Genomic DNA, 18,694 nt, shown 5'->3' on the forward strand with positions numbered 1-18,694 from the left:
AAAGCATATATACAAAACGTATAAAACTCTTTTGTTTCAATCCTCTGTTTCTTGACAGAATTTGAAATTAACATGACCAATTAAATCTATCACGACTATCTGGGGCAATGCTGACAAGATGGGTTTTTTTCTTTTATTCCCTCCTATTTTAGAAGTACTTTACAAGTGAAAAGGGCAACATCATTTTTAGAGTTTGTTGAGAACTTCAAATATCTAGTCCCCAGAAACAAGATTCATCGTGAGGAGTAGCTAAGGTCTCACCGAGTTTTCAAAATAGTGCCCACATATACCGTACTTGTTGAACAAATTCAGATTTATTGAAAGTAAACATTTACATTGGCTACAATGTTAGAACTATTACAAAGCTGGATAAAAGAGGCTTAAGTAGCAATAGAAAGCAAGTGCAATAAAAAGTGAATAGAGAAAATATTTGGCCTTAGTGATCTCTTGGCAGTATTTACATTATGTACATATTGTTAAATATTTATAATAACTCTAAGGCACCAAAGGCTAAATAGCAGGTTGCAATACTATTTTGTGCACAGAAGTCAAGAAATTTATTGTAAAGAAGGCTGGATAGTTAAAGAAACATAGGCATATCTTAATGTTTACATAAAGGAGTGGCTGCATTTTTAAAAATCTCAAATGATACATTAAATATTGGGCAGATTGAAGAAAGTATTTTTAGAACATTAAATTATGTTGACTATGTAAATAAGCACTATTTTTTTACTGACTTGCTGGTAAATGTGTAATGTAATCTATTCTTCAACACAGCTTTTTCACACTCATGGATATGTTTTGTCTAAAAACTACTTGAAATTCTTTCAACCTACAAAAACTTATCCTAATATATCATAGTGTATACAAAATCTCCAGGAAAAATTGACTGGACAATAATATACATCAAATTTATATTTAATCTGACAAAAATTTAGCAGGCATTCAATGCCAAAATAATTGAATATTCAGTCTGCCACTCTGGCAAAGCAGTTGAGTATGTTAATCCTTTAACTGTAAGTGGGCAATTGTTTGTGGCTTAGGTGAATGGACATAAAATTGGCCCATGGAGAAAACCAATCTTAAAGGGGACTACTTACATTCAGATTTTGCAACTTGAAACCCCTTCACATAACTCACTGGGTGTTAGTTAGCTATGTCGTTCATCACCAGTGACTGAAATATCCGTATTACTGCACTGTCAAGAGGTAACTGACAATATCTATGTCCAGCACAGTCTTGACTGTTGAATTACTTGATAACTTCCATTTGCAAAATTCTATGTGTTCCTTATACTGGAAACCCAGTTTACCTTAACAAACGGTCTGTCAATTGTCTTGAGGTAGTGTTAGAATGAAGAATTCAGCGGAACAATCGAATAACATCCTAGTATTTTTTAAATGTGCTTCAAGTGCTACTATGAAATCCACATATTTAAGTGGTAGACAGTCCAAGGTTGAGTGGCCCTTCATGACATATTAAATTACTATCTGATGAAAGGCATCCAGACATTTACAAAGATGATGATTTTTCCTTAAAACTTTCTTCGACACCATGCCCTCTGGCAAGTTATGATACTACGGTATAAAGTAGAGCTAGAATTCTTTCAATGATATTAAAAATTTATATTGCGTATTAAAAGTTTCCCTTCTTTTAGCAAAGTGGAGAATAACTGAGAGATTTCTTTTTTAAACTCTTAAATTTTTCAATGAAAAATATTCAGAACATTAGCAATAGTTTTTGGGTTGGTTTCTTACACCACATTAATGATACTAAGTTTAAGGAGGTGGCACTCGTTTAAATTTTAAATTTAAAAACCACCTTCAAATCCAACATTTGACTGAGACTTGCTGAAGAAAAAATAAAAATAAAAATCATTTCAACATAATGCAATCTAAGGCACCCAAGGTACCTTACCACAATGTATTCTAGAGCACTAGGTTTTAAGTATATTGTTACTTTTTTCTCTTCTCAAATGTTCACTCATTTTCTTTTTTTTTTCCAATACAGTGGACAATGAAAAGGACAAATCACTCACAGTGAAATGTTTACAAAAATCAGTAATGTAGGAAAAAGCAGAACTAATAAATTAAGGTTCTTCTTTCCCTACTTCAAGAATGAAAATAAATGATTACCTTTGCTCAGTGGGTTAATGCTAAGTAGTAATGACTACACAATTAATACAACTGTTACAAAGCATCAGTGAACAGACTTCAAATATTATATAAATACAATACAATATCACATGTTTGGAATCATCAAATATGTCAATAGGTAATATCTTAATGGGGTGACTGAATCAAGGCATGATAATGTTTAAACTTCTAAATCTTACAGACCTACTCGGAAGCATGATTCATTTATTGATGAATATTAATGAATATTATTAATTAATTAATACTGAAACTGGATTATTTAAAAATAAAGGTAAGTATCAGTATACTATAGTAACCCCAATATCAAAAACGTTCAATTAAAAGATTGGCTCTCATACTTCGAATATTTGCTTACAGAGATTCTGACAGTTAATTTTTCAAAACAAACTTAAAATCTGTCATTTTGCACTGCAATAGCATTCAACTAGTTACTATTTGGAGACATCTTATTATCATAACAGATGTCCATTGTCTGTAATAGTTAGTGGGCATTAAAACTATCAACTGCTTCCCCTGCTCTAAGAGGTGAATCTACTTTTATTGTTTTCTTTTCATTTTTTTAAAAATTTACATCCAAGTTATATTCTTAAACTGGTGGTAGAGGTTTGCATTCTTCCAGTTTTTCCTCCCTAAAATACTCTCCCCTGAGTCCTCGAAGCCGCCCATGCCAGTTCAGATTCTGATACTACACTCCTCGTAGATCACTCAACTGTTAAGTAAAACCTTAATGGGTTAGGTCCGTGGTTCGAAAACTATGCTTGGTGGGGGGGGCGCTACAGGGCGTTTTTGGAGTTGCCTCAGTGCTGCCAGTGGCCACACAGGTGGGGTTCCGAGACCTCAACTTCCAAATCCTGCCATTACGTCTTCACAACTATATTATATATAGAACGTGCCACAAAATTAATTTGAAAATAGTAATTTTGACGCTTAAAAATGTTTTTAAAACGCAGTCAAAGGGATTTGGGAGACTTGGGGAGTCTTGGCGGAAAGAAGCAAGTCGTCCGCTTGTCCCATGGAAAGTCTTCAAATATCTGGTCACAGAGTACTAAGTGACATGCTAGATCTCTGCCCTACTATGCCTCAGTCTGGCTTTGAGTTTGGAGGCCCGAGTCGGAATGGATCAATGTTTTAAGTGGATCCTATCACAATGATTAATATCTCAACCGCTTCAAGTCTATTTTTGCAGAAATAAGTGGCATTATCAATTATTTACAATATAAGGAAACAAACAATAGGTAAATACTTAAGTAGCAACCCTTAGCGATGCGTGTGACCTTTTTGCTCACCTTGTGTGCCAAAGGAAATAAACACAGAAGTTATACCATTATACTTGCAAATGACTATACATTTTTACTTTTTTTTTCTTTCTAAATAAATTAGAATCAGATATGAGCCTTGATTCAGGGTCTGAATAGAGTGGCAGACTTGTTAATTAAACTGCTCTCATGAATGGCCTTATTCCAAAGATATCACGTAGGAAATAAAACACTGTCAATTAAAACTTATAATGAGCAAGAATAACTTCAGGACCCAAAGAAATAGAAATGATTTTGATGAGCACATGACTCTTGAAAGGAAAATGCTGAGAGCTGGTGCTATTATTCTCTATAAATCTATTTGTGTTCTTTTAATATAAAAGAAACTTCAAAGTTTGTCTTTTTTCTCAATACGAAAAAACATAAGCAGAGGTATTAGATGAAAAAATATAAAAATGCTGGTGTGGTATAAATAAATTGTAAAAATGTTCCATTGTAGTAAATAAAAAATATATACTGTTTGTTTAAATTCTGAGGCCCTTCTTTTAAACATATAATCATTTGAATACAGATTTAGTCCACCTGGGGCACCTGTGTTCCCCAAATTATAATTGTTAGAGAACGTTATAAAAGAGTTGAATTTTAACTGAAGGAAAAATTATTTAAACAAATAGAAAAATTGTTTGTAAATATTTTCAGTGAATGAATGGTGATAAATTTGACTCGTATCTTGGTTTATGTCCAGATTTCCTGCTTACTGAATATTATTTTCTTTTCATTAAATGGGAATGGAATCATGGAGCCATGCCATCTCTGTTGTCAATACACATATATGTGTATGCACACACATATATGCACCATCACACACATTTTGATGCATGAATCTATAGATATGTACATTACATACTCTTGGGCAAAGCACTGCATCTAAGACCTAATTGTTTTTGTTTAAGAAAAAAGTAACAGGAGAATAGGAAACATCCCCTCCCCAAACATTTGAATGTTCATACCACTAATTAAATAGCACATCGGAATGTGCAAACAGACTTATTGCAAAGTATTGTATAGATTTAGACGTCATTATAAAATGTTCTCAGTTCTATTTTGGTAACCTAAAATGTCGGTATATAATACCAAATTTCCAATTAAAGAGTTTAATATAAAAATATCAGCACAAAACTGTTTTTTCAATCTGTTTATTGTGTGAGCAACCCAAACTTAAGTTTAAGTGCTGTTGTAATTTTATTACTAGATTCCATAACCCTACAATTGATAAATTGTATACCATTTTAGGTATGTTTAATGAGATACTTAGAAATACTAAGAAAAAAATCAGTATTCAAAGGGTTACTTTTGTTTATAATAACAATAAATTATTTTATCATCTTCTTCAGTTCAAAATCCAGCTTTGAACCCGAGGAAGGCTTTCAAATCACGTTAATTAAATGGTGGTCCTTTACCCAGTAGCGGTTTGATTACCAATTACTCGAAGGATCTCTTTGTGAATGCCTCCTTCTTGCGTGTTAATATTTGCATCTCCGACTTGGCCATCCTCATAGCTGAAATGCAAAAAAGAAACATAAGACATTTAAAAAGACGAAACATTCAAAAATCACTTAAGCCACCTTAGAAATGCTATTTGGCACCCAAAGTACAGCTGAAGGGAATCAATAGCGAAGGAGTCATTTCTCTGCTGGATTTAATAATGTGTCTGCATTACTAAACACATGATTATGCTCAATCGTGCCCCGATTTCCCCTTCCTTCCTTTCTTAATTTCAACTTTTTCACCCCCACATAAAGCACGGCTTGTGATGCCGGAAGCACCCGTGTCTCTGGCCTTGCAAGCATTTTCCCACAGTGGCTGTTATACGAAGCCTACCGTGGAGGAAACACCAGCTTCGGCTTTACGTTCTTTAGCTTCTAAACTTCCCAGCCCCACTCCAGCCTCAATCATTTATTTATTTTCTCATCTGCGACACTCTTAGAAATGACTTCACTCTCTGCCGCTGCTCTTTTGCCATGCCTGCCCTCTCATCATCACTCTGTTGTGATCAGTGCTGCATTTTCTCTCTTATCTCTGGCTGCTCTACGTAGTCTGACTATACAAGACGTTCTTACTTAATGCTGGTACTTCACATTAGAAAGCAAGTGCGCCAAGTGTAGCTAAGCTGTAGAAGTCAAAATAGAACATTAAAGGACAGCAGTTGCAAAGTCCTTTAAAAAGAAATAATTGCGTTTTAGATGATTCTTCATTTCCTCAAATAAACTTACTTGGGCAATAAGAATTTTCCAAGAATGAATTTTTAAACTTCCATGATAACGGTCAGAAGTAGAATAGGTGATGAATTAATTTTATTTCATAAAAATGACTTCAAGACAGAAGCTTTAGAGAAGTGGTAATTACTTCAAAATAGATAACCAGGGCTGTAAGCAGTCTCAAAGATTTATGCGCACCACTGTCTTTTCCTAACCACATAAAAATTCTCCTGAAATAGCACAATACAGGGAAATGAAATGGAGGGCATACAGCAATGAGAACCCAGGTCCTTACATAACCCACTGCTTAAACACCTAGTGATAACTGTATTTATATCGAATGTAGACTCGTAAGAACTGACCCACGGTTGCCTATCAACTTGTTTAATTCTTTCCATATAAGTATGCGCGCGTGCGCGCGCACACACACACACACACACACACTCATAGTGAAACATCACCGTAAAGAAAAGAAAGGGTATGTGGTATATAGCCCAGTTATAATTATTTCGTCAGGAGATCAAACTGTAAGTGTTCTGTTAATTAAGTGGAAAATGTTCAAGTGAAATGCTTTAAGTACTGTCCAAATCAAATTTGGTGCTTTGTGGCAAACTATGTAAAAGATATATTTTACAGGGCAAGTAAAATACATTTTACTGGCTGTTACACAAATCCCGGCTACCCACAGGACGAAGGGTAAATTAAGCCATCCGTAATACTGAGCCAAGGCTGGAGAGGCAAACTGGCTGGCAGGCTCGTTCCAAGGGAGATAATAGTGTTTACCCAGTCAATCCAGCTAGATCCTCCAGGATCTGGATTTTGGAAAGCAAAGACACTGCCAAAAGGACAGTGGGAAGACACAAAGAAAACCATGGTACCAGTTACACATACAGTCCACATGTAGCTCTTCTCATTTTCCCAATATGCATTTATGTTTATTCTGGCTCTATGGCACCTGTAGTAGGGTCTAGACACCTACTGTGTTCTCTGTACACAGGACACAAAGTTGAATAGGGTATTCTTGGCTTAACTGAGACCCAGTCTACCCACTACCATCTCTATTCCTTTCAACTTAATGCTGACCTTTGAGATTTGTCTGCAATACCTTCTAACTTCTGATGTCTTCAAGCCACTGCAGTCATTCTTCTGATCCTACCACTCTACTGAGCGTACTGACAATGGTTGCCCACGGCCTCCTAGGTGAGGAATTCACAAGACTTTACCTGCTATGTGTGCAGTATGTGATACAGTGGACTGCTCTTTTTCCTAAAGTGATACTATCTCTTCACTTCCTCGTTGGCCCTGTGACTATTATTATTTAAAAAGATTTTTTTTCAATGTTTATTTATTTTTTGAGAGAGACAGAGACAGAATGCGAGTGGGTTAGGGGCAGAGAGAGAGGGAGACACAGAATCCGAAGCAGGCTCCAGGCTCTGAGCCATCAGCACAGAGCCCGACGCAGGGCTCGAACCCATGAGCTGTGAGATCATGACCTGAGCCGAAGTCGGATGCTCAAGCGACTGAGCCACCCAGGCGCCCCGGCCCTGTGATTATTAATTCTCAATTTCCTTCACCGCATCCTCTTCCGTGGCCTCCCATTTCAATGCTGATTTTATCCACAATTCACTCTCAGTGTTTTCTCTTCTCATGATCTGCAGAATCTCAATTATTTCAATCCCTCCCACTGCTTTAATTGTCACCCACATGCTGATTCCTAAACTATATCTCTAATCCTTACATCTTTCCCTAACTGTAATTTTCCCACAGAAATCACAAATCGAGTGTATTCAAAACTGAACTTAACTTTTTTAACCCTGAAACTGCTTTTTTTTTACCCTAACAAAATCTCAATTTGGAGTACCATTGTCTACCCACTCTCCCAACAAGGTAACTTCAGTCCTTCTTGGTTCTTCCATGTGCCTGATTCCAGTAAGTCACCAAGTTATCTTGCTTCTGTTTTCTTAATTATTCCCAGTTGCATCTTCTCTCCATGTGATGCCATTACCTTCATTTAGGCCTTCATTATCATTCATCTAAATAAGGGATTTTCAAGTTTCAGGTTATGTACAATTAGCGGGTTCCGAAATTAACTTAGATTGTCCAGGCTAGCATTTTTCAATGAGATTATGATAGAATAAGATACAGAACACTGAATGCACCACACAAAGGACACATTGTTTTTTCCCAAGTCACGATGTCAAACACATTTTCTTCTGTAGTGAGAAACACTGACCTAGATGATTGTAATAACTTTATAGCTGATCTCTCTGTCTCCACACTTACCCCATCATCGCTCCCCTAAGACTATTTTCTGCTCTGCTACAGTGATACAAATGGCCTCCACTTTACTTGCAGGACAAAATCCAATGAGACTGGCATGGCACACCAGGTCCTGTGGGACTCAAACCAAAACTTTGTCTCCAGTCATGTCCCACTCCCCCAACACCCTATGTCCAAATGGAAGGGTCTGCTACCCCAATACTATGTGTTCATCAACACTTTAAAAGCATATGTAGTTAGTGGAAAGGAGACGAGACTCACATTCTTTAAATAAATGCTAATAATTTAAGACACAAAGAGCACAGGGTGAGGGGAGAGCAAGAGTGAGGGATTGAGATTGAAAGTATTAAGAAAAATGCATGTTTTCCCACTGTCTGTGAATCCCACAAGAAAGCATAACAGCTGTGGGATGGAAGGATAAAACTGGCCCAGGCATCCAGGTGTCTTAAATTATGAAGCATATATAATAATAAAGGAAAGACAAACTACCATTTGATTGGGTCAACTGGCAGAATTCATATCTATGTAATACTAGTAGCATTTGGGCACTTATTACAACATGGCATACAGAACACTTTGCAACTATTTATTAGTATTACAGACAAACACTCAGTTGTTAACAGTGAAGTTCATTTATGCCCAGAAAGCAACAAATTAAAAAAAAAAAAAAAAAAAAAGAAATGGAGCAAGAATAATATCATAGGGAAATGATATACTTGACTAGGGTTTTCTGAAGAAGGGAAAATGAAACCACTTAAAAGAAGTCTAAAATTACTTATCTTCCCAGGAGTATAAGAAGATTACTAAAATTTTAATAAAAAATAAACCAATCTGCCTAAAAAGCTATGAGAAGGAAAATAAGACAACAGATGGAATTTAGCTGTCTGGAACTCTCTGGGTATGTTACAAAATTTCGTGGATAAAAACTTTTGAATGTATTGACATGTTCTATTCTCAAACTGAGGTAGCAGCTTTGTGACAGCTTTAAAGAATGGCACACGTAAATTTGTTTTCGGGCTCCCTGAATCTGGAATACAGAAATGATAGCACTATTTTTCATTAGCAATAAAAAGAAGAAATTCACTGTGAATCGAATGATATCCGGCACTTCCCCAAAGTTCCTGAAGATACCTGATGCTGTAACAGCATTGTCTACGTCACAACTCATGTACAGTTTCTTCATTACGTTGGGACATCCAGTCTTTTGTCATTGCTTTTATTTGCTATGTGTTGTTTCTTGTGAACAGAATCTGAACTTTACGAGGGGAGATAATAAAGTTATGCAAATAACTGTAAGGCAGGCATCAAGGACAAGCAAATTTTATGACGAGCAAGAACGAGTAAAGGGGCACTTGGGTGGCTCAGTCGGTTAAGCATTCGACTTCAGCTCAGGTCATGATCTGGCGGTCTGTGGGTTCAAGCTCTGCGTCAGGCTCTGGCTGACAGCTCGGAGCCTGGAGCCTGCTTCTGATTCTGTGTCTCCCTCTGTCTCTGCCCCTCCCTTGCTCACACTCTGTCTCTCTCTCAAAAATAAATAAATATTAAAAAAAAAAAAAAAGAGTGAGTAAAACTTAAAGACAGAAATCATGTCTGACTGGGATGTCAAGAAGACCCCTTGGAAAAGACCATGTAGTTAGGCTTGGAAGATTAGAGAAGGCTAAGCTGGGGAGAAGGCCCATCATTTGGACTGACGGAACAAAGGCACAGTAGTGGGAAAAATAATTCCAAGCTGCTCTCAAGAAACACCTTGGATAATAATTTTATTCAATCAGTGTTTTGTATGGATAATTGAGGGAAAGTAAAATGGTCTCTATGTTGCAGAATACCATGTTTTTGTTTGTTAAAAACGACCAGTCTGTATGAACAAGGTATGATCAAAACTCTGCTTTAGGAATATTAATGTGATATAAATAGTATGACCTTAAAATTTTATATGCATAGAAATGGAGACTATACACCAAAAGATTAGCTGTATTTAACTCCAAGTGGGGATATTACAGGTGATTTTCTTCTTTTTGCTTGCCTTTGATTTCAGTTTCTATACAATGAAGAGGTATCACTAGTCTAATCATCTTAATGTTTAATAAATCTGGCATTGTACAAGATAGATTAGGGGTAATGAGAAGCATGGAGAATAACTAGTAATCTTTTGGTGGACTCTGGGGCAGAGAATGATATATCCATGGAAACAAAGGTATTGAAAGGAGAAAACGGTAAGGGTATACTGGGAGCTGATGACTATAGTGCACAAGGAGAAAGAAATTAAGAACAAGAGCTCGGATTTCAAGTCTCTTTGATGTAAAATGACTGCAGAGATTGAGAAAGCCGAGAACTTGATTAGGGGATTTAGCAATAATGGGGTCCACTTTGTACACACTGATTTTAAGGTATGAGCAGACTTTTCGAGGGGAAATACCTAGCGAGCAGTTAAATGTGGGCATTTCATTCATTCCTTCTTTTCTGCTAAGCACTGTGCTGGGCACACAAAGACAAATGAGCCATCCAGTCCACAACCTCAAGAAGTATACAGAATAATGGAGAAGACCATGCATAAGGAAGAATAACCCAATGACAAAAACATGCCCACGGCATCACACAGTAACACTAAGGAGCGGTACAAAGGAGTCTAGGAAAGTTCTAGGAAGAACAGAAGGCATATGTTGAAATTTAAAGGATGAGTAGGAATTAGATAAATTACTTTGAGGGTAGAGAGGAAGAGAGAATCCAAGCTCAATGGAGAAAGGAAAGAAGAAAAGCATGAAGGTGTGGGAATTGTAGTGCACAGTTCAGGTTGTGACGCATAACATCTGGAGGGGAGAAATTGTGGGCAATGAGATCTGGGGGGCATGAGGCTGGGGACTGGATCTCTTGACTTTCTAAGGTGGTGGCGCTGAAGGAGGAACAAAGGGCTGGGGAGTTGTGTGGTTCCCTTTGTAAAAGGACACGGGATTTCGTCTTATAAGAAGCAAGCAGCTCCGAAAGAATCTTAAGCAGGAGAGTGATGTGGCAGTTTAAATCTTGGAAAGGGATCTGGGTTGCAGACAGAGAAATTGGATTTATTATAGGCTGGGGATAAAGCAAAGTTCCCGATCTTATCAGCTTGATGTCGCACAGCTTATGTCACACAGTGTCACTGAGCCATGACCAAATGGTTTGTCTTCCAACTTTATAAATAAGTTGTCTGTCTACTCACTATGTTCCCATTCAAACACTGTTTGTGGGTTTTGTTTGTTTTGTTTTGGTTTTTTTGCAAAATCATGATGAAAGTTCTCTTTCTTTTCATTTAATGGCCATTATACAGTTCTTATTTTACAAACTTTTCTCGTATCTTCTTCTTTAGATATATTTCAAACTTTGACCAAAAGTAAAACCCATACATTAGTATTCCAAAATATTGTCCTTTTCAGCTTTGTTTTTGTTCATTCATTAAAAATGTACTGACAGGCGTCTCCGCATTGGGTACCTTGGGAAGTGCTTCAGGGCATGTAGGAGAGTAAAAGAAAAGCCAGAGTAGGGGTGTCTGGGGGGCTCAGTCAGTTAAGCTTTCGAGTCTCGATTTTGACTAAGGTCATGATGTCTCATGGTTTGAGCTGCGTGTGGAAGCCTGCTTGGGAATCTCAACCTCTCCCTCTCTCTCTCTGCCCCTCCTTTTGTGCATGCAGGCATCTCTCTCTCTCCCTCTCTCTCTCTCCCTCTCTCTCTCTCTCTCTCTCAAAACAAAGTATAAAAAAAAATCTTAAAGAAAAAAGAAAAGCAAGAGCAGGGGTGTGTCCTTTGGCAGTTGATAGCCTCATAGAAAAGTCAGATACAATGAAAAAACTGAAATTTAAATGGAAGTTCTGCAATGTGGGGTGTAAGAACACCAGGAAGGAAGATTAATTTTGACTGGGAGCTGCATGGAAGAGGTGATATTTGTGCTAGACCTTAGAAGATAGATTTTGGATAAGAATTCCTGAAACGTATTTAGCCCTGAGATCTGCTTGACTCAGAAACCTGAAAATACCCAATCCCTTCTCTGCAGACTTACCTGATTTGGTCCTTCCCGTTCTTAAGTTTCTGAACTTATTGGTATGTCTTGAAAAATAGGAGGGAGTGTATGCACCTTAACTTTATCTAATAGACAACATATGGAAACAATTCATTTGAAGATCTACCTGCTCTAAATCAAAGAAACACTAAAGCATGAAATAGGTTGTAACATCAAATAAGCAGGATATACAAACCTAGCAGTTCTTAACCTTTCCTGGGTCCCAGAAAGCTGAGGGAGAAGACATATACTCTTACCTCTAACAGCTGTCACTATGGCCGGATGGGGTGGGGGTGAGGGTTAGCCGGGGCGGGGGGGGGGGGGGGGGGGCATGGCACTGGACACACCTGTTTACTTGCCAAATTATCACTTACCTTATCCTCAATTTTTTTATTTAATAATCCTAGTAATGAGAAATACCAATAGTAAATCTTCCTTCTCTTGCTCTAAAACTCCCCATTCACTGTGAAGCAGGCATGTTTGTTGCATATAACTAGAGTACAATACATCCATTTGGTTTTTGCATCTTCTGCTTCGGTGAGCCCAGCTTCTAGCCCCTTTTAAAAACTGCTGCCATATTTCTAAATATTGGCCTTAATGCCTTTGTGTACATGTATCTCAAGCCCAATCAGAAATCAAACTTTATCAGGAATCCTTAGACACTTAAAATTGGTTACAATCTGTTCAAAACATCTAATTACTACATTTTGCCTAAAGCATTAAAATTTGATTAAGTTCATTCACTTTGAAATTATCCAACAAAATTTTTTTGAACTTATTCTTTTTTTTCTAAGTGATGCCTTCCTTTAAATTTTACTTTCAAAATTTTTTTGATGTAGCAGTCTGTTCCCTAAAATATCCCCACAATTCTTCCTTCATTCTGTGTTGTTGTTTACTTGTTGGAAAGAGTATGAATAGGATATTAAATTACTGTTTTATTATCTCCATTCTAGAAATCAGATTAGCATGGAAATTACTGAAATATTTTAGTAGTTTCACTTAATAATAGATAAAAAAGAAGGAACATTAATTTATATCCTACTATCAGGTCAGACTTCTAAATAAGGAATCAGATAATGTTAATAAAAAAGCCAGAATAAAATAATAAGAAAATAAGATTTTCTGTCTGATAACAGTATATTTGTGATAACTCACTTCTTTCTCCTCAATTTATCTTTTCCTAGATGTTACCACTCACTGGGGAGGCACATCACTCACAGAACTCTGTGATTATATCCTTTATAAAGAAGCTGATGGTTGTAATTAGAATGTACATTAATTAGTGAATGGATTCTCCTTTTGATGTGTTTGAATCTTATCAATTTTCCTCAATTAGTCCCTTCTTTCCTGAGGGTGCAGAAAAAAAGGATGAAATCACATTTGCATTTACAAAGAAATGAAAATAGGGGGCACCTGGGTGGCTCAGTGGGTTAAGTGTCTGACTTCAGCTCAGGTCATGATCTCACAGTCTGTGAGTTTGAACCCCACGTCGGGCTCTGTGCTGACAGCTCAGAGCCTGGAGCCTGCTTGAGATTCTGTGTCTCCCTCTCTCTCTGCTCCTCCTCCACTCATGCTCTCTCTCTCTCTCTCTCTCTCTGTCTCTGTCTCTCAAAAAATGAATAAACATTAAAAAAAATTATAAAGAAATTAAAATCATTATCTTAAGAGAATTTTTTTCTTTATACTATTTGTAAAGTATCTAAATATACTAGAAGAATTTTGTTCTCTTTTCTTCAGGTGGTCTTTCCTCAAATTTTTCTTCTTTTTTTTTTTAAAAATTTTTTTTTCAACGTTTATTTATTTTTGGGACAGAGAGAGACAGAGCGTGAACGGGGGAGGGGCAGAGAGAGAGGGGGACACAGAATCGGAAACAGGCTCCAGGCTCTGAGCCATCAGCCCAGAGCCTGACGCGGGGCTCGAACTCATGGACCGCGAGATCGTGACCTGGCTGAAGTCGGACGTTTAACCGACTGCGCCACCCAGGCGCCCCTCAAATTTTTCTTCTAATAAATACAGATATCCTTCTCTCCAGACACACACATAATACACACCCAACACATATATCCCTACGGATTTATTTTACATATAATTTATGTAAAATTTCAAAGAAATAATGCTAGAATGCATACTTAAATACCTAAAGTTGTTTATTTGGCTCAATACATTTGACTTTTAGCAAGTTACTAAAAGGGATAAATTAACTAACATCAGGCTAAGGAGAGGACTTTGGAGTTACTTTCTAAATCCTAAGGCCACTCAATGAAACAACTTCGGGACTGGATGTGTCTTTGGGAAAGCCAATCTTCTAACAGAAGATAACAGTCATGATGGTAAAGAAAGAAGAGGGGAGGGGCACCTAGGTGGCTTGGTGGGTTAAGCATCCCACTCTCGATTATGGCTCACGTCATGATCTCAGTTGTGAGATTGAGCCCTAAGTCGGGCTTCGCACTGAGCATGGTGCCTGCTTTGGGATTCTCTCTCCCTCTCTCTCTGCCCCTCCCCTGCTCATGTGCACACGCTCTCTCTTTCTCTCTCTCAAAAAAAAAAAAAAAAAAAAAAAAGAGGGAAAAAAAGTATTTAATGAGTGCCTTTCAATGGAGATCTGCATAGCACATTTGTACGGACTCTATCAGTATGCTCCCTGGCCCTCTACTTTCTGGTAGAGGAAATGGGAGTCCCAGCAGGACCTTGGCAGGAGGGCAAAGTCCAGGTTTCCCTTAGCTCCAGATCCACAAGGGCACCTCGGGCTATGTGTAGACTTTCAAAGCTGCTGAACTAGAAAGGGTTCTCCTGCCAGGTCTGATAATTGTTTCTTGTTCTTGTCCTTTGGCCCTAAGTATATGTAGTAACAACAGCTGTGGTGTTACTAGATCCTGGTTACTACACTAGACCATGGTTCCCCTATAAACCACACCTTTTTAAGTAACTTACTTGTGGATGATAGAAATTACGGTATTTTGGGGGTGCCTGGGTGGCTCAGTCGGTTAAGCGTCCGACTTCGGCTCAGGTCATGCTCTCAGGGTTTGTGGGTTTGAGCCCCGTGTCAGGCTCTGTGCTGACAGCTCAAATCCTGGAGCCTGATTCAGACTCTGTGTCTCCCTCTCTCTCTCTCTCTCTGATCCTCCCCTGCTCAGGCTCTGTCTCTTTCTCTCTCTCAAAAATAAATAAATATTATTATTAAAAAAAGAAAAGAAATTATAGTATTTTTCATGGGCCACGGGTTTCCTGTTGGGATTCTGCCCCTTAAGGTAGATATATTGTGCTACCGTATCTACTGATGATACTCTATTGTACCCACTGATGAAACTTAGGAAGGTTATGCAGCATGGTTAACATCATCTAACTAGTGAGCCTGGACACAAACTGTCTAACCAAAGCAGGCTTTTTCTACCACACTTATGGCTGCTTTGCCATTAAGAAAAAAATCTATAGATATATATATACGTCTCACAATACATAACTTATGTATTAATGTGTATCAAAAATACAGAAGATATATAAATACATAATATGTAAATCAGTATCATAAGAAAGTCAGTTTTCATATTATCCAAAAGAAAACCAGGCAGTTCATAAAATTTCCATTGTCACCTGTCCATTAGGTAAGAGATCAAATGCTGTAGGCATAGCATCCTACAGATACATTATACATCGAAGCAATCTTGCTGCAGTCATTTTGACATGGCTTATAAAGCGACCCAGTGCATTTTTCCATCTTCTGTTTAGAAGACTACATAAAAGTATAAAACAGATATGCTCAATTCTTTCCCGAGGGGTCTCTTGTGATAGGACCATGGATGAGGAAGAAACAGACAGGGGAAGGGGTTGGGAGTCAAACAAAGATGGGTGAAAATCAGACAGGTTTACTGGACTCATTATTTATTTAGGGCTGAAAACTAATGCTATTACATTTTCATACAGCTCTTTTGATACAGCTGTGTCAAAAACTCCACATCAGTATGTCCTGCATCAACTTTTCATAGGGACAGGGCATTCTCATTATTGTTTTCTTCATTCCCAGTTATCATATTTTTAAGTCCATAGATAAAGATATGTGTGTATGTGTGTGTATATCTATGTTACATCTATCTGTGTGTATGTATATATACACATATATACACGTGTACATACATGCACACATAGATGGTTAAAGAGACAGGATGTTTTTCTTCAGTTCTTCTAAATTAACATTTAAATATCCTCTGTTTTTTAGAGCTCATTAAAATAAAACAAACATTAATATAATGAGAAATTAGCTGTCTGTTATATATTGGCAGCTAAAATGACCAAAAAAAAAAAAAAAAAAAAAAAAGAAAGAAAGAAATGTAGTCACTACTATCTCATTCATGGAGAAGACAGTAAGACACAAATGTGAACCTTTACACTTACACAAAGAAGAATCGTGTGCAGACATGATCAGTATTGGGGACGACCCATATCTCTCCATGTTTGTGCAGGTCAGGTGAGGTGATCACTGTAAGTGGAAGATAAAAGTAAAGAACTATTTATTCTAAGTTACTATACCCCTGGCTCTTAGAATCTAAAAGCAAAAAACATGCACAGACCAGCATATGAAAAATCGTTTAACCTAATTAGCTGTCAAAAATGTAGTAAAAACAATGAAATGTCATGTAACAATTTTATGTTTTAAACACCATCAGCGTAACAACAGGAAAGCAATCACTTGTGTATTATCAAAAGCAAACAGTCCTGACTCGGGAACTATGCGGAAAACAACTTGGTCTCCCATATAACTATCAAGGGTTGAAAACTTAAAAGGCAGTTAAGAGTGGCTACTGAAAACTCTCAACACAAGGAAAAAATGCTTTTCTAGTCAAGGTCAGATTTTATAGCAAGAACAAAGAAAAGTGTATGATTTTCCAAATCGCCTATCAATTTTTCTATCCCAAGTTCAGAAGAAACGAATAATTTCAGCGTAGAAACAGAAGACCTATTTGGGTTCTCTTCCTGGTGCTTGGTTCATCTTTCCAATTTTCCATGGTATTATACATTCAAAAGCCAACTTAAAGAGGAAGGTGGCATATTAACAGAAGAGATTAGTAATACTTGATCAGGAAAATATAATTACCATTCTGAGATATCTGCCAAGAATAAAATATAGCACTGTTTGAACTCTTGCCAGTGACACTTTGTTTTTCACCTTTAACGCTCTGTATTGTACCTGTTTCCCATCTGTGCCCTTAGAGAAGGTCACGAGGAATAATGCTGTCACTAATGCATTATGAGCATTCTGTAAATATACTCAAAATCCTAAATACATATAACATAGAGAATTAATGCTACAAGGTTTGTAGAACTTTCAACGTACCTTCACATAAGGCGATGCATTTTAGGTTACGGCTTTGCAGGAATTGGGATTGTTGTCCTTTTTTCTGTGACTAAATTCCAAAAGAATTTAAAAATTAGACTGAAAATAGGGCAGTTGCTCAAGTGAAAAGAGAACTCATCATCGTTAAAAAAATAATAGCCCCTGAGATAGCTCCAGATTAAAAAAAAAAGTGGGGGGAGGGGGGCTATCTAGACTAGCAGTAATATCCTTGAATTCTTTCTTAATGTCAAGCTGTATTTGTTATATCATTTAATTTCTGTACATAATCATTATCAAATCACTCTCAAGATAAGTGAACTAAAAAGGCTAAATTAAAGTTTAACAGCATCACATCATAGAATTAGAACTCAAATTTATTTTTACTGGAAGCCTGGCATCCTTGTTTCAAGGGAAACAAAATTAAAATTGCATGGTCTTTTTAAACATTAAAATCAGTTATTCCAGATCATCTAACTAACCTAAAACCAACCCATTTTTACAGCACCATTAACTTAAGCTGCAGGCGTTTCAGAAAAATCTCATGTAGAAAATCTGTAGTTTTGCTTTTGTTTTTAGATACTAAGTTAGCTATCCTTTTTTTTTTTTTTTTTTTTTTTTTTTTTTCAATTTAAAGTCACATTATTCATTGAGTAGATTTTTAATTGGTCCAGAATGGTTGTTTCCTCTGAAACAACAAGGGATCTGTGCTTGCTCTTTTCTCTGCCTGGAATGTTCTTCCTCCCATAGGGCTCATGGACTCACTGACTATAGGTCTCCACACAATAACCTGAGAAAGAGCACCCTTTCCTGACCACCCCAAGGACAGTCACTCTGGTCCCATCTTCTATCTCACGGTATTAAACATCTCTGTTCCCTGATTTTTCTCCACCACCTAGCATTCTATCTAAATATATATTTAATTCATTCACAGCCATTCAACAGAATGTAAGCTCCCAAAGGAATTCTCTATTGTTTTGCGATCTATTTTTTATCATCACTATAGCCCAATGCTTAGCAGTCTCTAAAACATTACAGGAGAAGCTTAATAAATACTTGCTGAATGTTTACTGAATAAAGGAGCTCTGATTATTACACGTGAGGGTAAGTTTTGTTCCTTCATGCGTAATGACTATTTACAATGACTCTGAAGACTTAAAAAGCCAGACTTATTGATGTCCTGCTGGCTAATGAGGCTAACGTTCACTCATCACATCAGCCACTCGAGTCACTACAACACCTGTGATGTGCTGCTGCTTTTACTGCTTGAGGCCGGCTCGTCTTTGGCTGTCACCTTCTGCTTCTTGTTCATCCCTGAGGACACCAAGAAAAGAGTAATTCAGGAACAAAGCTGTATCATGCCCCTCAAATACAATCCCTTGACACTTTGC

At 37.2% G+C, this 18,694-nt stretch overlaps 1 protein-coding gene across 2 annotated transcripts in view; it reads right to left on the reverse strand.

Moving 5' to 3' along the window:
* Window positions 1-295: 295 nt before the first annotated feature.
* Window positions 296-18,694, reverse strand: part of PARP8 (poly(ADP-ribose) polymerase family member 8) — a 184,009-nt gene continuing 165,610 nt past the window's right edge. For both annotated transcript variants that reach the window (XM_045438414.1, XM_045438423.1), the window contains 4 exons: window positions 18,544-18,617; window positions 17,307-17,376; window positions 16,367-16,451; window positions 296-4,971 (listed from right to left, as the gene is read on the reverse strand). In XM_045438414.1, coding sequence (XP_045294370.1) covers window positions 4,869-4,971; window positions 16,367-16,451; window positions 17,307-17,376; window positions 18,544-18,617 — 332 coding nt within the window. In that variant the 3' untranslated portion in view covers window positions 296-4,868. The remainder of the gene's footprint in view (window positions 4,972-16,366; window positions 16,452-17,306; window positions 17,377-18,543; window positions 18,618-18,694) is intronic.

Source organism: Leopardus geoffroyi, chromosome A1 (genome assembly GCF_018350155.1).
Source record: "Leopardus geoffroyi isolate Oge1 chromosome A1, O.geoffroyi_Oge1_pat1.0, whole genome shotgun sequence".
Lineage (NCBI taxonomy): Eukaryota > Metazoa > Chordata > Mammalia > Carnivora > Felidae > Leopardus > Leopardus geoffroyi.